This window comes from Calidris pugnax, unplaced genomic scaffold, assembly GCF_001431845.1.
Source record: "Calidris pugnax isolate Ruff unplaced genomic scaffold, ASM143184v1 scaffold174, whole genome shotgun sequence".
In the NCBI taxonomy this organism is placed as follows: Eukaryota; Metazoa; Chordata; class Aves; order Charadriiformes; family Scolopacidae; genus Calidris; species Calidris pugnax.
Window position 1 is genome coordinate 1,575,834 of NW_015090907.1, and position 19,984 is coordinate 1,595,817.

At 49.9% G+C, this 19,984-nt stretch overlaps 1 protein-coding gene across 1 annotated transcript; it reads right to left on the reverse strand.

Moving 5' to 3' along the window:
• Window positions 1-1,003: 1,003 nt before the first annotated feature.
• On the reverse strand, window positions 1,004-14,951 carry PTAFR (platelet-activating factor receptor). Its single transcript, XM_014949157.1, has 3 exons — window positions 14,740-14,951; window positions 8,172-8,362; window positions 1,004-4,530 (listed from the first exon to the last, which is right to left on the reverse strand). The coding sequence occupies exon 3, from the start codon at window positions 4,473-4,475 to the stop codon at window positions 3,420-3,422; it is 1,056 nt and encodes a 351-aa protein (XP_014804643.1). The 5' UTR covers window positions 4,476-4,530; window positions 8,172-8,362; window positions 14,740-14,951; the 3' UTR covers window positions 1,004-3,419.
• Window positions 14,952-19,984: the final 5,033 nt, after the last annotated feature.

Here is a 19,984-nt window from a genome sequence, read left to right on the forward strand (position 1 = left end):
GGAGACCTGGGCTGCTGCGGCCCCGGCTCGGCCCGCTGTGGGCGCCCGGTGCGACTCGTCGCTTCGCGGCCGGGGCCGCGTCCGCGTCCGTCGGCAGTCCCTGTGTGTGCGGGGCCCAGGCCGGGGCCTGGAGAGATCGAGAGGGCCTGTCAGAAATTGTTTTCTCTCAGAAATTAGTTATTTCCCCTTCCCTTTTAGCAAGTCCAAGCTTGCCGAGCCTTGAATTTCACCTCTCCCAAGAGTTCACCTGGTGATTTTTAAAAAAATGACACCAAAATCAGGCTGTGGCAGCGTGGTGCTGTGAGAAACACCAACTCACATCTTAGAATTTAAAGAGGACAAAGTCACCGAAGCAAAGGTTAAAAAAATTGATTAATATGAAACAGCGCTGAATCGGGTGCACCAAAAATGGGTGTACTAAAAATAGATGCACAGTGATCCTTCAGCTTTCAGGTATTTTATACCTTTATCCCGGCCGCCTGCGTTTCTGTCTCTTCTCATGGGCTGAGAAGTTGGAGCTCACCTTCTTCCCGGCCGCCTGACTTATTACAGGGTGAGTTTGCGCTTTTTTTCCCATATAAGGCACACATACACCTATTCTACGAAATCATTATCCTAAACACACCTTTGATTAGTTGATTATGCTGCCCGTTATTTCCCAGTCTTTGCTACCATCTCTTTGGCAGATTTAGCAGACTGGTTTCTTTGGCCTTGTTGATACTCCCCTACTCTCTGGGTTGCTGTGTTGAAGGCCATGTTCCAGTCTGTTTCTCTTCTCCTAGATAACGCTCTGCGAACAAGAATCCCTTGACAGAGCAAGGGATTAATTGGATACAATTTATTAGACTCTACTATCACTAAGACTCCTTTGTTAGTACTGACATACTAACAAGAATATATCAATTAGCTGAAGCAAAACTTAGCTCATTTCCCACAGTGCCCAGGACTTTTCCTTGAGTATAAGTACAGAAAGATAAGGTTGGAGAAGTTACAGGGCAAAACACTTGGAGAACACGATTTTATTTAAAGGAACTTTTGTGTATCCATTTTTTTGCAAACTAAAGCAGAATAATGCAACATTGCGGTAAAACCAAGGAAGTAATTCTAGGAACAGAAGTAGAAGCTCAGACTGGTTTCTTGAAACACATCGTTAGTGACTTAATTACTACAGCATATCCTCCTGAAGTGTCCTCAGGGCTTTTTCCTCCACTCAGCCTAAATGCAAGTTTTCAGCTGTTCTCTGAGCCCACGCTAGCCTTACAGCTGTTTGCCATGCAGTAAAGCATGTGATTCACCCACAGTCGGTTGCCTAATCTGTAAACTCTCAAATCAATAGAAGATCGCACATTTATCAGGGTAAAATCCCTTTCCGTTTCCTCCAAGTGTTGCCAAACTTCATCTGTTCAGTGCTTTAGAGGCTGTGAAGCAAGAGAGCTCTGCTGTCACGTCGGGTGTGGAGAGTAAAGAGGAAAGCTCCACCCCAGCTGCAGGAGCTCCCCAGAACCTGCTGCCTGGGAGGGCAGGCACACAGATTCCTACAACAAGTGGGATTTAGGCTTTTAAATTACAGCAATTGCCCCCGTGCTGTGAGCTGTGACTCGGCTGACTGTGGATTCAGGGCAAAGCTTTGGGCAAGGCAGCGGCACATGGTAAGAGGTGCCAGAGGTGCTCTTTATGAGGGGCATTACTGGATCAGAGACCAGGCCAGAAGGGAGAGGCATTCCTGTTGTGATCAGACGCTCCTCTGCCCGGCGCTGGGCCTGCAGTGTGTGGGTGGCCCTGGCAGATGGCAATGGAAAAGAAACCTCTTAGTTCTTTTGCACATTCACAAAAGTAAGAATAAGAGCTGTCTGAGGATCTTCAGGAGATACACCTGAAGGACCCATATATCCACTGAATATAGGCAAAGTCTGATACAAACGTTGGTCCTATCTTTGGAAAGACTTGAGCTTATCTTTCATGTTCTCTGGTGGGTGTAGGGAGGCTGCTATGCATGCGTATGAATAATCAGTGTCACAGGTCAAATATGTTTTTCTTGTCATCAACCAGACTCTTCTATGTAGTTTAGGGAACCAAAAACTGTTGTGAAAACCCTTCCCTCCCCTGCCCAATTTCCTGTGCTGGATTGAGCAATTTGGGTCAGAAAAGGAACCTCAAGTGCCTCATGATTTGTGACTGATCTCAGCACCCTGGAACAACAGTTTGCCCTGGGCCCTAACTGCCAGCAGCCAGCCCTGAGCGAGGTATCTCCAGTCTGGTCAGACTGTGTGAATGGATACCTGTCAGATGGACTGTGTCCCTCCACAGCACTGGGTTACTCAGAAAGCGGCCATGAGCTGACTTAGCACTTCACTCGTGGTAGTATATCAAGAATTGGTCAGCTTCATTTCTTGGTAGCAGAAATAGAAAGGCTGGGGGAAGGAATAATGTGCAGTTGCTTGCTACAAGCCTAATTTAAATAAATAAGAATAAAGATACTGGAGTATTTTAAGCTTGCTCTCTTCTTATCATAATGCCCATACTGACAATAATCTTCTGTTGTCTGGAGCCTCCAAAGTGAGATTGGATTTCCACAGACACATGCAGGCAGCCAAAAATCCCTCAGCTGAGTGCAAGATGGCACTGGTTTGCCAGTTCTGCTGTCATACCAGCCAGGCCAGACCATAGTTCCCTTTGGACATAATGCTGTGTGAGGGAGCTGAGGCACTGCCAATTTCTCTTCCTTTTCTTGCCTATTAGTTCAGTTACTTGACTGATTAAGAAGCTGGGAGCAAAGGCAAAAGTTCGTAGTAGCTACTCCCAGACATGTGTCAAGTACGAGCCCCAGCAGACCATGGGAGTAGGTAAAACAGGATCAGAGGTGGCATTTGAGGAACTCCTTGGACTTTGTCCCTTCTAGCCACCCAAGAACTTCTTCAGCTCAGACTGTCTTCACAGAACCATGCAGGCTTCTTAGAAAAGTCACTTGATGATGCTAGGAACTCAGTCTGTTCTTCCAGGTCTTTTAGAAGTCTCTTACAGCTCTGATACGCAGATTCTTCATGGTAGCTGGGCAGACAAAGGATCAGGGATGGTGCTATCTGGGCTGAGACAATGTGTAGCTAAAGTGCACTTAGCTTCTGGCTGCACATTGGAGAGAGTCAATGACACATTTCTTTCATGTAAAAGCAGATCGTCTGAGCTGTTCTCAGTGCCCATGAGAACATCAGCCCAGACAGAAGGTGCTTTTCTGCCAGATTATTACAGGTTCCAGTTCTGCAAGTTCCATATGATAGAAGAAATGAGTGTTCATTCTTCTGTCTAATGGGTAAAAGGAAATGTAATATCCTGGTCCTCTGTTATGTCCCTCAGTACCTCTTCTTGAGAAAAGATGAGTGACTAATTCACACATCTTGGTCTGCAATCAGAACAGGGCTGACCTAGATCCTGATGGCATCCTCTTGGTGAATGGTGCCCTCAATCATTGTGTCTGTGGTTTGCCTGGAGCACTTGCGACTCCCTTTCATGCTTTTCAGATTTTCAGAAAGATGCTTCTGGAACTTCTTGGTGAGGAAGCAGTAGATGATTGGGTCCAACACACAGTTCGTACTCAAGAGGCACAGGGTCACCTGGTGAGCATCATTGAGTTGTTGGCGCAACTGACAGTTTTCTTTCTTCCAGAACTCCAGAACAGTCAGGGTCCAGGGTAAGTGCACTATGTGATGAGGTACAAAGCTTAAAATGAACACAGCCAGCACTGTGCAAACCATCCAGAGCGCCCTTTGCTTAACATGAGCACTCTTCCGTGGCTGTGCTGATTTGGAGAACAGAGTCCTGATAATGATGATGTTCCAGCCTAGTATACATATGAAAATTATATAGAAGAGAATACAGATGATGACATGAATGGCAAGAACAGCTGAAACACCTCTAGAAGAGTCATAGTGCTCAAAGCACCGCGTGAAATTCTTCGAATGTATCTCCTCTAGATTAGTATTATTGTCAAAAAGGTAGTACAAAGAGCTACCCACTATTATGATCCAGATAGCTGCTGATAAGTAGATACCCCTTCTCTGGGTGGTAAACTGAGCAGCTTTAATGGGATTAGTCACCGCTTGGTAACGGTTGTATGTGATGACCATCAGAAAGGCAACAGAAGAGTAGGTGTTAACGAAAAATAAACAGCCAGCCACATTACAGAGGAACACTGGCATGATCCAGTCTCCCTGGTGGTGATAGTAAACAATCCACATTGGCATCGTAATCAAGAAGAGCAAGTCAGCTACTGTCAGGTTCACCATGAATATCTTGATTTCATTGAGTTTCTTGGTGGGGTAAATACGGCTGAAAATCCAGAGCACGTAGCAGTTAGCAACAAAGCCCAGAATGAAAATGATGCTATAGAAAACAGTGAAGAGGTTGTAGCGAAAGTCAGAGTCTATCCTATGGCATGAAGGAGCACCTTCAGCGCCATCTTTATGTGTTCCAGACATCATGTTCCTGAGTGAGGACCTCTGAAGCAGAATTTCCTGCCGTAGCTTTTCTTCTTACCTAAAAATATAAAGCATAAAATGAGCTGATTGATGTGTGCCATTGCTAAGCCAAAACCCACCTTTTATTTTCAGCTGTCTGAAACCCGAGGAGTTCTGCTCCAGCTACAGACACCTCCCCTGACCACTTGGTCCTCTCTGATACCATTTCCACATCATCCTAACCTTTGTGTCTTCAGCCAGTGTTGTTTGCTGCAGTGTGGATTTCAGATCACTAATCTCTAATCTCATCAGACTTTTCCACGTGAGGGTTCTTAGATAAAATCATGTTACTCCACACCGTCCCCAGCTTCTTAATCTTTTACCATAAGCAAACAGGTTTTCTGGGTCTCTTCTTTTCCAGTGTGGTTCCTAATGCTTTTTAACTTGCCTACATATATTTTTACCTAGAAATTCCAGAAGTGAAAAATGTCTGGGAAAAATGTCTGGGAAAAATGTCTCACTAGGGCCATTTCCAGAGTCACCCTCTTCCTGTTGTTTTCTGACATTTTCCACCTTACACGTCTAAAGATTGTATTTGTTTTCTTAGTTTCAGGCACCAAAGGGTCATATTCACTTTTGTAGGCAACCAGAGCTCTCAGTTTTTTTACTCAGTGAATGATGTAAAAGATGAGTCACTAGTCCTTAAGGGTGATGTTTTCTGGTGCATTGTTGATTTTAACTACAGTTTATTTCTCTTAAAATCCTGGCTGTTGTCTATTGTGCCACCATTCTGAATTCAAGTTGTCATCAAACCAATCTGTCTCCCTTCCTTCCCCTTCCCCTATTTCTGCCTCAAATACAAGTGTCAGCAGCTGCAATTCTGTACTTTCCTGTCTCGTTGGTGAGGCTGCTGACAAACACTGTCCTTAAAGACACGCCTTCAGGTTTTTAATATTACCAGTCCCTACCTCAGTTAGTATTTCTTCAAATCTTGCCTATAGTTCGGACATATCAAATTCCTGCATCGTCAATACTGTATGTGTTCTTTTATCAGAATTACATAGATTCAGTCTAATCCCTCGTATACTTTAACCTGCTGGGTTTGGGTTTTTTTTTCCATACAGAGGACACACACACCTCTTCTTGGCTTTAGGGAGAACTCCCTGTCTGATGCTGGGCAGGCCCTCACCTCTCCATAACACAGTCCTGCAGACCTGCTTGGTTTTCTCTCCCTCCTCTTCCATGGGAAGATAACTGATGAATGTAGACAAAGTGGTTTGAGAGCTCCTGGCAAGGACAATGATGGTAAGCTTGCTGGGTTTTTAATGTAATTTGCAGAACATGGAGGTTTTCCTTGAGATTGAGCAAACTGTACCACCAGTCATGAAGCCTAACCTTCTTTTCAAGTTATGACGGTACTGCCGGGTGCTGAACATTGTACTGTGTTTGTCCCGGCTCCACCAGCCCTATGGACAGCAAGCATTTTCCCCGAAAGATGGCCACCTCGTGAAAAGGCAGCCTCCTGCCTTGAAACCTTCTGGATCTTCCCCAGCAGCAGATAGTGGCACGAACCCCCATCTCACCCACTCTGGGTTGAGTCTCTCTTTCTGCCCATGTACTGTTGGTTCCTCATTTACACATTTGCAATTTTCCTCTGCAAATGAGGAAGTCAGCTGTGGCTTGAGAAAGTTCTATCTTTCTTCAGAAAACTCTGAAGGAAGTACCTTTGGTACTTCTTTCCAGTTGTTATGAGAGGAAAGCAATAGTCATCTTCTCAAGCCTGTCACTCATCACCCCTCACAGGTCCCCTAAAGACAGGGCAGCTACAGGGATCCACAGCTTGTCCTTGGACCTTCACAGGCTGCTGCATGCTGGGCAGCACTGGGGTTTGAGTGTCTTTAAACTCAATCTTTCAGTCATGTTCCACGTGAATTAGCAAATAGCTGTGGCAGTACTAGTAGTTGGCCACGTGACACGTGTATCTGTCCTCTTTCACCTCGATGTCTGCCACCTGGCTGAGAACCCACTGATCTCTAAGGGGTAGGAGTTGATTCAGATGGTGGTAGCCAGGAGATGGGGAACTCTGGGCTATGACACCTTGGGGTCTGGCCACAGAGGTCTGGCACATCCCTGAGGAGGAATGTGTGACTCCCCACTGTCCTGCGGAGAGGTCTCAGAGGAGCCCCAACTCTGTCCCTCTTCTACCTTTGATTCATGCAGGACTCAAGGCAAGTCCTACCAGTCATCTCATGGATCTGCTTCCTCATCTATGTATGAAAAGTGGTAATTCTCACAACACGGCTGTTAATCAGTGTCCGTGTCTGAGCCCAGCTCTCCCACCTGCTGATGGGCCACCCCTGGAAGGCCATGCACCAGTTGGGAAGGTTTGCACCTCTCAACTCTGGAGAGCACCAGACATTCAGGGAAGGGATGAGGCTGTGCAGGGGCAAGAGAAACAATTGAGAAGCTTTGTCTTTGACACACTATTCTGATGTTAGAAAAAGAAAAAAAGTCTGAATTACATGAGAGCACTAAAGAACTTTTTTTTCCAAATCTGCATCTTAAACCCACTGCTCTGACTGTCTGCCAACTTCAGCAAATATTTCTGGTGCTTGGGGCTGGAACCTTTGCAAGAAAAGGTGTTCTAGCAGTGTAGCACCAGACCTGAATATACCAAGAGTGGGAAAAAAAGAAAAACGCGATGCATCCGGGAGGAGGAGAAGTGCCACGTCCAATATGTAGGCACAATTGTTATTCACAAAGTCCATTTAGGCTGTGCCACGGGGCACCTTCCATCTATGCCTCCCTTTCTGGTGCTGTGCATGGGCACTGCACAGCGTACTAATGCAAAGTCCTGCAAAGCCCTGCACAGAAGATGGGTTTGAGCTAAGGGGCTGCGCTTTGATAGGGAGATGAATGTAAGGACGTGCTGTACATTGTTAAGTCTGCTGGGACTCTCTGGCAGAGGTGGGCTGTGGGGTGACAGTGCTGTCTCACGGTCCCAGAAGCACTTCCAGAGCTCATCTGTCTTTGCATTAGTACGCTGTGCAGTGCCAATGCCAAGGTCATTCAGGGAATCGCAAGAGAGTTGCTCTTCCCTTCTCACTTGTCAAGCCAAATATTCTACAAAATACAGCTAGAAAGGAGTACAGCACCATTTCCCACTAAATTTACTCAATTCCCACTTCTCTCTTCAGCCTGAGGAACTCAAGCTCACATCTCCCATATACTTGTGAGATGTCCTAAACCCTAGACTCAGGAGTACCACAGACGGGATCTCACTCAGCCTCTCCTGTTGAAGCAGTTCCCCTTTGTATAAAACACATAAATATTCTCCGTGCCCGCAGAAGGGAGAAGAGGCACAGCGGTCAGGGTGTGGGCTGTGGGTGACGTTCCCTGCAGCAGCATTACCCAAATCCCTGGCAACTCTAGCCCAAGCCACTAACTTGTATACTGGTACACCAGCTGATAATCCCCAGCCCCACTGTATAGCATCAGCTCCAGTGTATGCAGAACTAGAGGTGGAAGTGACCAGCTGCGCAGCAGGGTAACTTCGGGCTCTGCTCCCAGTCTATGCCCTATGCCATGGGCCATGCTCTCCCACTAAGGATTTACTGGCTCATGGCTGCAAGTTGCAAAGACCATGCTAACACAAGCTATGCCATCAGCAAAAGTATGTTCCAAGAGAAAGAGTACTAATAAAATATTTTTTCTGCTTACCACAGTTGAAAGGATTCAGTTCGATACGTCGGTCTTCAGCTTTACTAGAGCAGTGATGGGTGTTTTACTGAGGGTGCTCAGTCTTCTTCCAGTGTTACTTTCTCTGATCTGGGGCTGGAAGGTCTCCGCGCAAGTAGCTCTCAAGAACAGGACACCAGAATGGGAGCAACTGCAGCATGACTGCAGAGTCACTAGAGAAGAGGAAATGTATGACATCAGCTCAAAGGAAATGAGAAATAAAATAAGCTGTAGGGGAAAGACAATTAACCACAGCTAAGATCTGGAAAGTCCTTAAAGCTGTTTCATCAAAGTATCTCTGCTTCTGATGATCCTGAAAGAGGGCAAAATTGGGATTTTCCTCTAAAGGCAGAATAAGAATCCACTCCATGTCCCTGGTTAGATCTGGGATTAGACAGTATTTGAACATCCTTCTTCCAAACAGATGAATGGCAGAAGGCAGGAGAGCTTTCACTTAACAACTATGAGGAAAGGAAGTCCTAGGAAAGTCAGATATCCCATGAACAATTTAATTCCCTAGAAGACTCCTTCACACTTGTGTTGGGGCTAAACAGACCTAGGAATCCAGTCATCCCAAGTCTCCTTTTACTGCAGGTGCCTTCAGCGGACACTGAGACACCACAGCATGGCAGGTGGCCATCTGCCTGGCCCATCCAACTTCACATCATGACACCATTATTTGTGGCAGCTTGAAGACCACTCATCACAGTGATGGAAATTGGTTGGGTGGTCAGGGAGACACCGGTGTCAAGCAAAGCTGCACACATCTCCCCAGCTAAGCCATAAATCCCAAGCTGTAGCTCCCATGCTGGTGGTTAACCTCCCCTCCATGCAGACACTGCTCTTACACCTGTACACAGGTGAGCTTGGAGCACCTGCACCATGTCCTGCACAAATCTCACACCTGCAGGCACCTACAGGAACTGAAACATTGAGTCTGGTGCCTGGATTCAGTGTGAAACACAGGAACAGAGCCACAAAGTCCATCACCTGCACAAAGAGGTGCCCAAGCCTGTAACAAGGCTGCTGAGGAACAATGTGGGCCCAAATGGAAGCAGAAGAGGCCTGGGAAGGCCTCCCCTGGGCTCCCCTGGGAAGGCTGACTCTCCTGTCTCTTCTCATGAAATGTCATCTGTGCCAACCAGCCTATGGTAGGCCCTGGCCATGTCCATACTGTGAGGAGCACCAGAGCACCACACTATGGTGTGGTGTCATGTCTTGGGATAGCCACCAGGGACAGGATGAGGGTTGTGTCTCCTGGGCCACACTAGTTGAGGGAACTGGCCAAACATCTCTGAGAGCCAGGAGCTGGGACAGACCCTGGAACATCTTCAAGTCATGCTTTGGTTTTGGGCTGGTGAGTCCTGGCTCTGAGCCAGGACACAGCAACCTCCTCATCAGCTGGGAATATGGGCCACTGGCAGAGCAGACAAGGTGGACAGCAGCAGCGCTGCTCTGCCAAGATGCTGACTTTTGGCTTGCATCCTTAGGCATCTGGAGGTGATGGGCTGCGCAGCATCGGGGCAGCCAGTGTGGTGCCAGAACCCACCCCCTGTCCATGCTGGTGGCTGTATGTCCCCCAGCCAGGGGCAGGCAAAGCCCCAACACCAACCTGGGCTTCCTTGACTGGGTCAGCTCTTCCCTGGATTTTCCCTGGCTCTTCCCTGGAGAGTGCAGACAGCCTTTATCAGGGCCATTATAGAGGGAAGGAGCTGGTGTGCCCTGGGTGAACAGAGGCAGGCCGTGCGGCCAGTGCCTGGTAGCCACCAGGAGCCCCTGCTGAGCCCCGGGCCTGGCAGGGCATTGTGCAAGTGCTCAGCAAACTGCTGTGCAAACCAGGATGTCCTGCTGCTCTGGGGCCTGCTCAGGGGAAGCTTCAAAACACCCAGAGGTATATGGACACCACAGCAGGACATGCTCTGAGCTGCTGTGGGATCACCCTGGTCCCCCACAGCGACAGCATGTGTCCAAGAGACAGCATGTGTCCAAGAGACTCGGAAGCCACCTGAGCTGAGCAGGACCCAAACTTGCCCAGTGCCAGGGAGCCCGGCACTGCACAGGGTGGGAAACCCTGCTCTACCCTGCCCAGGCTGCACAGGGGCTGGCTGTGTGGAGCAGGGGACCAGGGAACATCCAGACTCTGGCTCTGTCAGGCCACGCCAGAGTGACCTGAAGGGTGAGATGAGGCTCTTGCAGTGGTGCTGGAGGTCTGTGGTGGGATGAAGGCTGCAGCAGTTTCCTTCCCTTCGTCACCCACCATCCTCCCTCCCTCCCCCTTCCACATCAACCACTACAAAGGTGGACCAAGGAGCATGACCCCATTGGTCATGCTCACACACATTTTTATAAAGGGTAGAAAGGGTCTACCGACCTGTCAGCCTCACCTCCATGCATGGGAAGATCATGGAACAGATCCTTCTAGATGCCATGCTTGGACACATGAAGGACAGGGAAGTGATTCAGGACAGCCAAAATGGCTTTACTACGGGCAGGTCCTGCCTGACAAACCTAGTGGCCTTCTATGATAAAGTAACTAGGTCAGCAGATAAGGGACAACCTATGGATGTGATCTATCTGGATTTCTGTAAGGCCTTTGACACAGTCCCCCACAACATCCTGCTCGCCAAATTGGAGGGGTACGGATTTGATGGGTGCACTGTCCAGTGGATACAGAACTGGCTGGATGGTCGCATCCAGAGGTTAGTACTCAATGGCTCGAAGTCCAGATGGAGAGCAGTGACAAGGGTCCATGCTGGGACCAATACTATTTAACATTTTTATCAATGATATAGACAGAGGGACTAAATGCACCATCAGCAAGTTTGCAGATGACACCAAGCTCTGTGGGGTTGTGAATACACCAGAGGGATGGGATGTCATCCAGAAGGACCGGGACAGGCTGGAGAGGTGGGCCCAGGTGAACCTCATGAGGTTCAACAAGAACAAGTGCAAGGTTCTGCACCTGGGCCGGAACAATCCTCGCCATCAATACAGACTGGGGGGATGAGGGATTAGAAAGCAGCCCTGAGGAAAGGGACTTGGGGGTGCTGGTGGATGAGAAGCTGGACATGAGCAGGCAGTGTGCACTTGCAGCCCAGAAGGCCAGTCACATCCTGGGCTGCATCAAAAGGACCTGCATTGCTAGCAGGTCCAGAGAGGTGATTCTTCTGCTTTACTCTGCTCTGGTGAGACCTCTCCTGGAGCGCTGTGTACAGGTCTGGAGCCCTCAATATAGGAAAGACATAGACCTGATGGAGCAGGTCCAGAGGAGGGCCACAAGGATGCTCAGGGGGTTCCAGCCTCTGCTACGAGGACAGGCTGAGGGAGCTGGGGTTGTTCAGCCTGGAGAAGAGGAGGCTCCGGGGAGACCTAATAGCAGCCTTCCAGTACCTGAAGGGAGCCAACAGGAAGGCTGGGGAGAGCCTGTTTACAAAGGCCTGCAGTGACAGGACGAGGGGCAATGGCTTTAAGCTGGAGGGAAACAGATTTAGATTGGAGATGAGGAGAAAGTTCTTTACTGTGAGGGTGGTGGAGCACTGGAACAGGTTGCCCAGGGAGGTGGTTGAGGCCCCATCCTGGAGATATTCAAGGTAATGATAACTGGACAGAGCCCCAGTTATGCCCGTAAGGCTGCTTCTGGGAGCTTAAATTAAAAACAAACCAAAAGCATGCTAATGAGGCTGGCCAGCAGGCAGTCTGTGCCTTGGGGAAGAGCCACCAGCGAGGATGTCTGGTCAGGGAGGGAAGGGGAGAGCTTGCAAAGCCTGTAGCAACAGCCAAATAAATCTTGCTGTCCTGGCGCAGCCAAGTTCTGAGAAGAAATGAGGGCCCAGGAGGTTTGGGGCTGGGAAGGAACTCTCATCAGAAATCTTCATCCTTCCCCTGTTCAGCCCCGTGTTGGCGCTGCACGTCACCAAAGTTCAGCGAAAAAGCTCTTCCGTAAAACCAGAGAAACAAACAAGAAAATCATACCAAGTCCAGGGGTGAAAGACACTGAGAGACCTGATGGGTGGAAGCTCTAGCAGTGACACCAGCTTTGCTTTCTGATTTAAGCACTCTCACTGGAGTCAGGACACCTCTGGCTGCCCTGAGCTGGGACCTGACCACCTCCATGCTGGCCAGTGCCTCCTCACTGCTCACCGGATTTACTCATTTCTCAGCTTTGCCTCAAACGCTCAGGATAGGCCTCAAGCTATTGAGATTCACAGAAATTCCCAGAACAACTGCTTGGTCACATAGACTGGCCTTTTGCCAGCCTTGCACTTGTCCATCTCTTAATTAGTTGGGGAGTCCCCTTCCTCATCATCTCCATTTTCAGCTGTTGCATCAGGGGACCCAGGTTCAGCGCTCCCAGTACAAAGGCAAGAGAGAAGGGGGGAGAACTATCCCCCCACCTCCCTCTTGAACTGCATCGTGTCTGGTTTGCACTGACGGGTCCCGTTGCCCCTGCAGCCAGCACCGCCCCGCTCCCGTCCCTTCCAGCCTGGTGACTCCACGGCCCGCTCTCTGGGGACTGCTGCCTCCTTCCCAGGACAGAGCTGTGAGGCCGGAATTAAGCCGCATGTTGTTTGCGGTGGCCTGGCATATTGAGTGGTCCTCGCAGTTTTTGAGTGTCCTGTTCTCTGTGTTATTTACCACTCTTCCACTCGGGGGCATGCACGCAGTCTGACACCGCTGGATGCCATACAAGGCCAGGTTAAAAATAAAATATTGAACAAGCCTTTACTTTTATCAACCAAACTTACAATCTAATAAATAAATAAACTTCTTTAACTGATTCACATGTGATGCTGTTAACCAGCAGCAATGGTATTTTGGGTTGTTCCATCAGGACACTGGGTCCCTGCAGCTCTTCCAAATTACTTTTCATGGGGGTCAGTTGATGCCAGCTGCCCAGCAGGCGGTGGGGCTGGCACCGTGTCAGCACTCATGGCAAGTGCCCGCAGCCTCTTGGCCTCCTCGTCTCTGGCATGTTTCCTTGGCATCATTTCCTTCTGAGCCCGTTAGCAAAATACCTGCTTTTGATGACCAAATATAAATTTTGCAGATAAGAGAAACTCTTTTGGTTTTGAAAATATCATATTATAAGCAAATATCTAGAGATCTCTTTTCAAGAGCAAAACCCTGCTGTATTAGTGGAGAAGAGCTCTCCATGGAGTGCAAACGGAGGAGCAGCGTTTTAGCTGAGAGGCTCTGTGTGCGCTGTCGACTTCCCTGTTCAGTGACAAGAACAGTGAATGAGGACAAGATGAAATACCAACGAGGAGCTTGTGAAAGCACCAAGAGCTGCTGCCAGGCTCAGTGCTGTGGGGTGCACACAGCATGCAGGAGCAGAACACAGGTGAGTGTGATCCCTGCTGGTCCTGGTCACCGGGATGCATTCTCCAGTGCCAGGATGAGTCTTTGAACGGACAAAAAGTTCTTTTTGAGACGGAGCAGCTGATGAGCTGACGGGCATGAAGCTGATGAGCATGATTGCCTGTGAGTTTCCACCACTCATCTCACACCCTCTGCACAATTTCCTTTTGATTGTTGCAGGAAAGAAATACTAAATAAACTCTGTGGCTTTCCCCTGGGAGCATTTCAGAGCCCAGCACAACACGTCCCCACCTTATTACCAACTCCACAGGAATGTGCCCCGGACCTTGGGTTGCTCGGCAGGGAAATACATCCATCCCAGCGACAGCCCCCGGGGGCAGTGAGCGGCCACGCTTCCTGGTGGCCATTTGACAGCTATAAAGGCTGGACATGACTCCTGCCGGTCGCTACAGTGACGCTGCGATAGGACGGGTCACTGCAGGAGCCGGAGCAGGGCTGGGGGAGCCCGAGTCTGGCCTGGCTGCAGCGGGCAGAGGGGTGAGCTCTGCAGGGCCATGGCGACAGCACCCTGTGCTGCAGCCCCGCGCTCTTGGAGCGCTGCCAAGGGGAAAAACATGCCTTCACCGAGCTGGCTACGGCCGGGTCACTCTGCTCCCGCTGCTCCATGCTGCAGCCAGTCACCTCCAGAGAGTGTCTGCCCCATCCCCCTGCCCGGGCAGGCTCTGCCCTGTCCCCCTCCCCCAGCCTGGCAGGGGCAAGGCCAGGGGCCGTGCACCCTGCGGGATGAGGGACCTGGGCTCCTTGAGAGGCTCTGAGCATTGCCTCCTCTTCCTTGCAAGAGGAAGATCTGTGGCAGGGCTCCTCACCTTGCTTTGCAGCATTTGAACAAAGCCAGGGTCATTTTTGCCACCCAGGGGTGGGACGGCACCCAGACGAGGGCAGTCCCCCTCCCCACAGCCCCAAAGGCGATGGTGGTGCTGGCCTGACTTGTACCATCACGACGCACCTTGTCCCTGTTTGCTGGACGTGGGGAGCGAGTGTGCGTCTTCCCAGCACACCAGGGACGGGAGGACAAGGATGGCTCTGAAGCCCCTGGAGCTGCCAGACACCACAGACCCAGAGGGGGACGCGCAGCCACCAGTGTCCCAAGACCCCCAGAGACAGGAGGAGCCAGCGGAGCGTGGGGAGGGAGGCCCCAGGAGAGCAAGCAGAAGGGAAAAGAGCCTCTTACCTCTGGGCCACAGAGCACCTGGCTCTGCAGACCCAGCCCAGCAGGTCCCTGCCACAAGCGGAGCCACCGGCGGGGCTGAGCCCTCAGCGCGTTCCTGCCTGGGAAGAGGGCTGGACGGGAAGGAGGGCGCCGGGCTCCCTCGCAGGTGAGTGACTCACTTCCCTCTTGGCACTTGTGACACGGCTCAGACGTGCCCTGGCTGCACCCTGGATCTCGACACGGGCCCCTGCGGCCCTTCCTTGAGCAGTCGGCAGTAGGAAGCAGCCGCAGAGGCTCTGTTCCTGGCCAGGGGCCTGTCACGCTCCCGTCACCCGCTGCCTCGCAGGCCCCAGATGGGGCTCCCCAGCCTGGCCAGCGGCACAGAGCCGGTCTGCGCTTGGCAAGGGGGGCCAGTGCCCTCAGCAGATCTGCCCTGGGCTTCTCATTTCCTTCCAGACAGGGGGATGGGGAGGCAGCACAGCAGCAAGTGCTTGTTCAAGTGCTTTCACTGGAGGCACGTTACAGCAGGGCAAAGTATCAGGGTGAGGCTGCTTTGCTGTGTGAATCCCCGTCTGGGGAAACATTAGCCAGAAAAACATTGCAGGCTGTGGCAGACAGTTTCCTTGTTCTCTCTGCAGCATTAAAAACCCCCTCGGTTGTTGCGCTCCTTCAGGCTGGAAAGAAAGACACAGACAGAGGTGCACCTCCTCCCTCCTGCTGCCACAGTCCCAGGGCAGCAGCTCTGGCATCTCTCTGCTCAGGCTTCACATGGGATTTCCCCAGATCTGTACTGGGGCACTGGCATACTTTTGTCATGGGCATAACATCCGCCTGAGTCACTCGTGTTATAACAAGAAATCACACGTGTTTCCGTCTGCTCCTTTTATTCACTGTGGGTTGTTTAACAAGAAAAGGTTGTTGGGGGTTTTCTTGCTGTTAAGAACTGGCACAGGCTTCTGCAAGGGAGGAGGTGTGAGGTTTCGGAGACAGCCCTGATGGGCCACACAATCACAATTGCTCGGTGCGTAAAAGCAAGCTGCAAGCACATCAGAGCAGGCACACAACCTGCACCGCTATCAGAAGGAACTGGCTGTTGGCACATCTTGCAGTCCCCAAGCCTGCTAGACACCTGCCTGCAGCCACAAATACTCCAACTTCCCAACCAACCAGAAAAGCTGCACTAGTTCATGGTGCAGGTAGTTTATGGCCTTTCTCAACAGAGAAGGTTGCCAGTGTCCTCTTGTGAATAAGAAAAACCAGGCTGCGCTAGGAGGAGCGTGGCCAGCAGGGTGAGGACAGTTAATATCCCCTCTGCTTGGTACTGGTGATGCTGCAGTACAAATCGCACACAGAGAAAGAGTTGTTACACCTAAGGAGAAGGTGTGGAAGAAAGAGGGTTTTTCCACACATGTACAAAGAGAGCATCTCTTGGGGAAGAGGAGGGCTAGGGGAAGACCCAGCCGCACAGACAGCATAAGAACAGTGATATTGGACCCAGGCCATCTAGCTCAGTACTTCATGTCCAACAGCAGCGAGCAGATGATGATCAATGAAGAAAGTGAACATGGTGTGATGCATCCCCTCATCGTACGCTGCCAATACGGGGCAGAGACTGCCGCAGCTGGCAGCAACACTGGGACCTTTACATAACTTGATGGCATTTATTTATTGGTGTGAACGCACACATGGATGAAAATGAAAAACTTCTGACCTCAACAATAGTCTATGTTGAGTTCTACAATCCACCACAGGAAAAGCATTTCTGTGTCTTTTCAACGCATTTCTTGCTGATTTCCCTCCATAACCTCCTGTCCTCTGGGCAGCTTTTAATGCTCTGGTTCTCCTCTGTACCACTGCTTGCTTCCTTTTGAAAGGCTGTGCAATAAAGCATGCACATAAATGGGCATCCACATAAACTGTAAGCCATGGCCACAATGTGGCTTCATAGCAAGGAAGACATTATTTTCCATTTCACTGTCTTTGCCAACAGTACTCTCTGTTTTATACAATCCCTGCAGCTGAGGGACTAAGAAATGGCTCCTGAGCAGCAGCAGCTACTTTAGAGCAAATCACCACGTTTGCCAAACTAACATAAATGTTAAGTAACACACTGGTTTGTGTCTTATCAAGAATAGACTTAATCTCTGGCTGATCAGACAGGCTTTTTATAGCTGCCCTAAGTTGGTCCAGCCTTTCCCGAATGCTTTTTCTACCCAGTGAAAACTAGCTCATCTGGGGAACATCTGGTGAAATCTAGACCCAGGCCTATCTCCATGCTCAGGGGATCCTCCACTCTCATCCCTAGACAGGGAGGTCTTGCACTTGGTTTCTATTGCAGTTTCCCCAAGTGACTTGCAAAGGTCCTTTTCCACCTCACTATCGCTGAAAAGCAGATAAACCCTTGCAAACTGCAAGGTGTGTAGGGGAAGGGAACCTCCCTGCCTCAGAAGGGAACCAGAAGTCCATCTCTGGACTCCCAGGAAGCAACAAACTGAGCTGGACTCTGGTAGACCCCTGTGTACGTTCTGTGGGAACTGGATGTGGAGGACAAGTCATTTCCACAGAAAACCAAAGCCAAGACACTACTGAAAGGTGCTTCTGTAACTATCCGGTACCTTTTCTCCCTCTGAAAGCAAAGAAAAAAAATTACTCCTTATTCCCAGTGATGTATTTTTTCTTCTTCACCCTGGAGAAGAGAAGGCTCCGGGGAGACCTTAGAGCCTTTTCCAGTCCCTAAAGGGGCTCCAGGAAAGCTGGGGAGGGACTCTGGATCAGGGAGGGGAGCCACAGGACAAGGGGGAACGGTTTTAAACTGAAAGAGGGGAGATTGAGATGAGATCTCAGGAAGAAATTCTTTGCTGTGAGGGTGGTGAGAGCCTGTCCCAGGTTGCCCAAAGAAGCTGTGGCTGCCCCAATCCCTGGAGGGGTTCAAGGCCAGGTTGGAGGGGGCTTGGAGCAACCTGGTCTGGTGGGAGGTGTCCCTGCCCAGGGCAGGGGGTGGGACTGGATGGACTTTAAGGTCCCTTCAACCCAAACCATACCATGATTCTATGATTTTCTTGCCCTGCATATCAAGTACAAATATTTCAGTCTATGAGGACCACTGACTCAAAAAGAACTCCAAGGAGGAAGGAGGCCTAGAGATCTCTCCCTCTACAGTATCTTTACCTCTTGAAATTAAATTTCATTCAATCCATCCCGCTGCCCTGGCATGCATGTTGCAGGCAACAGCCCAGTCTGCATCTGTGAGGGTCCACGTTGTGCATTCACTTAATTCCACCCAGGCAACAGTTTGCTTTTACAAAGCTTGAACACAAGGATCAAAATTAACCTCGCAGATTCCCTCCAGTGGAGATTAGAAATATCTAGCAAAGGGCCAAGTACTTCGCTGCTGCTAAAGCCTGCCTGGCAGATGAGAAGCTTCACAGGACTTGGCTGAGTAGATAAGACAGGAGAAATACTGTATATTCAGACACAGCAGCATATCATAGGCAGGACAGAAAGAAAAGGAAACAGGAACAGCTAAATTGACAATGAAACAGCATTGTGATAAGCTACGCATTTTGCTGCCCCAACCAAGTGACACCCAGTGGAAAAAATGACTCTAACTGCAGTAGCCGGCAGGACCAGTGCTCCCGTGACTTTGGCCACAGGCTGCAGTCCCCCAGCCCCAGGGCTAAACCACACCACTGGTCAGATTCTCATAAGCATACACGTCTCCGGGAAGCAGAAGCATAACATGCGTGTTACAAGCATTTGAAGTTCTCATAGCACTCGTCCTGAGCTTCCTGAAAAAATTTCAAGGCAAGATCTGAAAGGTCAGTACCATCAGCCAGCAAATACTTCACACCATCTGAAAGGAAATGCTCCTAGAAAGACCAGTATTTCAATATCAAAAGGAAGGACTCTGGGACAAGAGTGACTGGGACAGATCTCTAAGCTAGAAATACTTTGAGAGGGGAACAAGAGGCAGACAAGTCAGAGGGACAGCATGTCCTCTGGGTGAGAGACTGCACTTAGAAATACTCTAATCATCTGAGTTCCTGCCCAGCACTGCTCATCCCTTACTCCTGGGAACCAGTGGCGGTTGCAGCTGAGAGACAGCACTGCAAAAGTTAACTGACACTTTCCCCAGAACAGATGTGGCTGGTCGTTGCCTTGACAAGGAAGTTGTGTCCTACCAGCATGCTCCCAGTTAATGGAGGATCAGGCTCCACCATCAAAAAGGCATTTCAGTGCCTGAACAGAGCAGTGCTCCACAGTTCAACACCTCCCAGACCCGTCAGCCCGCCTGCTAGTTATTGTTCAGCTCTCGTGTGCCACCCAGACATCACCAACATGTTATTTTTTAAGCTGTTTTGCTCCTTGAGGTTCACCTCAAGCTATCTATCTAACAGGTTATACCTAGCAGGACAAATAAGGTAAAGAAACTGTATTCCCACATTTACACAGAAAATAGGAACTGTATTCTACTGTTCTAAGAGTTAGTTAAACACCAAAATACCTTAGTTTTATTAGGGAAGGATGTTTCACTTCACACCTGGCCACACAGACCAGTGCGTGAGAGGAAAACAAGAAAAGGCGGTGAGTGAAGAGCACCACCCACCTTCCAGCAGATTCATCTCGGTTCCAAACCCTGTCAGAAAGCACTACCTTCCTTGGGAGCAGCTTTCACTACAGAAATCTGTTTTGTAACATAACTTGATCATGTCACTCCTTCCTAGTGGGCAGAAACAGAAGGCAATTACTCAGAACTTAAAGAGTTGAGACACCAGAAGATGGAGGCATCTCTTCAGGGACAGCAGAACCAGCCCTTCTTAAGAGAGACCTCGTCAATGCCTGAGACACAAAGAGCAGCACAAAGGATTGCGCTCAACAGCAAGTCCAAGCGAAAGGAGTGGGTAATGGCAGTGAGGAGAAAGAAAAGCAGTATCTTCATGGAGGTAACTACCCACAGAACCCAGGTATGAGCCAGCAACAGGCCCTTGTTGCCAAGAGGGCCAGTGGGATCCTGGGCTGCATAGGGAAGAGTGTGGCCAGTAGGTGGAGGGAGGTCATTCTCCCCCTCTGCTCTGCACTGGGGAGGCCACAACTGGAATCCTGCGTCCAGTTCTGGGCTCCTCAGTTCCAGAGAGACAGGGAACTGCTGGAGAGAGTCCAGCGTAGGGAAACAAAGAGGATTGAGGGATTGGAGCGTCTCCCTGACGTGGAAAGGCTGAGAGAGCTGGGGCTCTTTAGCCTGGAGAAGGCTGAGGGGAGACCTTAT

Bases quoted from the DNA above. Each gene is read 5' to 3' on its own strand.
- PTAFR (XM_014949157.1), bottom strand. From the start codon at position 4,475: ATGATGTCTGGAACACATAAAGATGGCGCTGAAGGTGCTCCTTCATGC.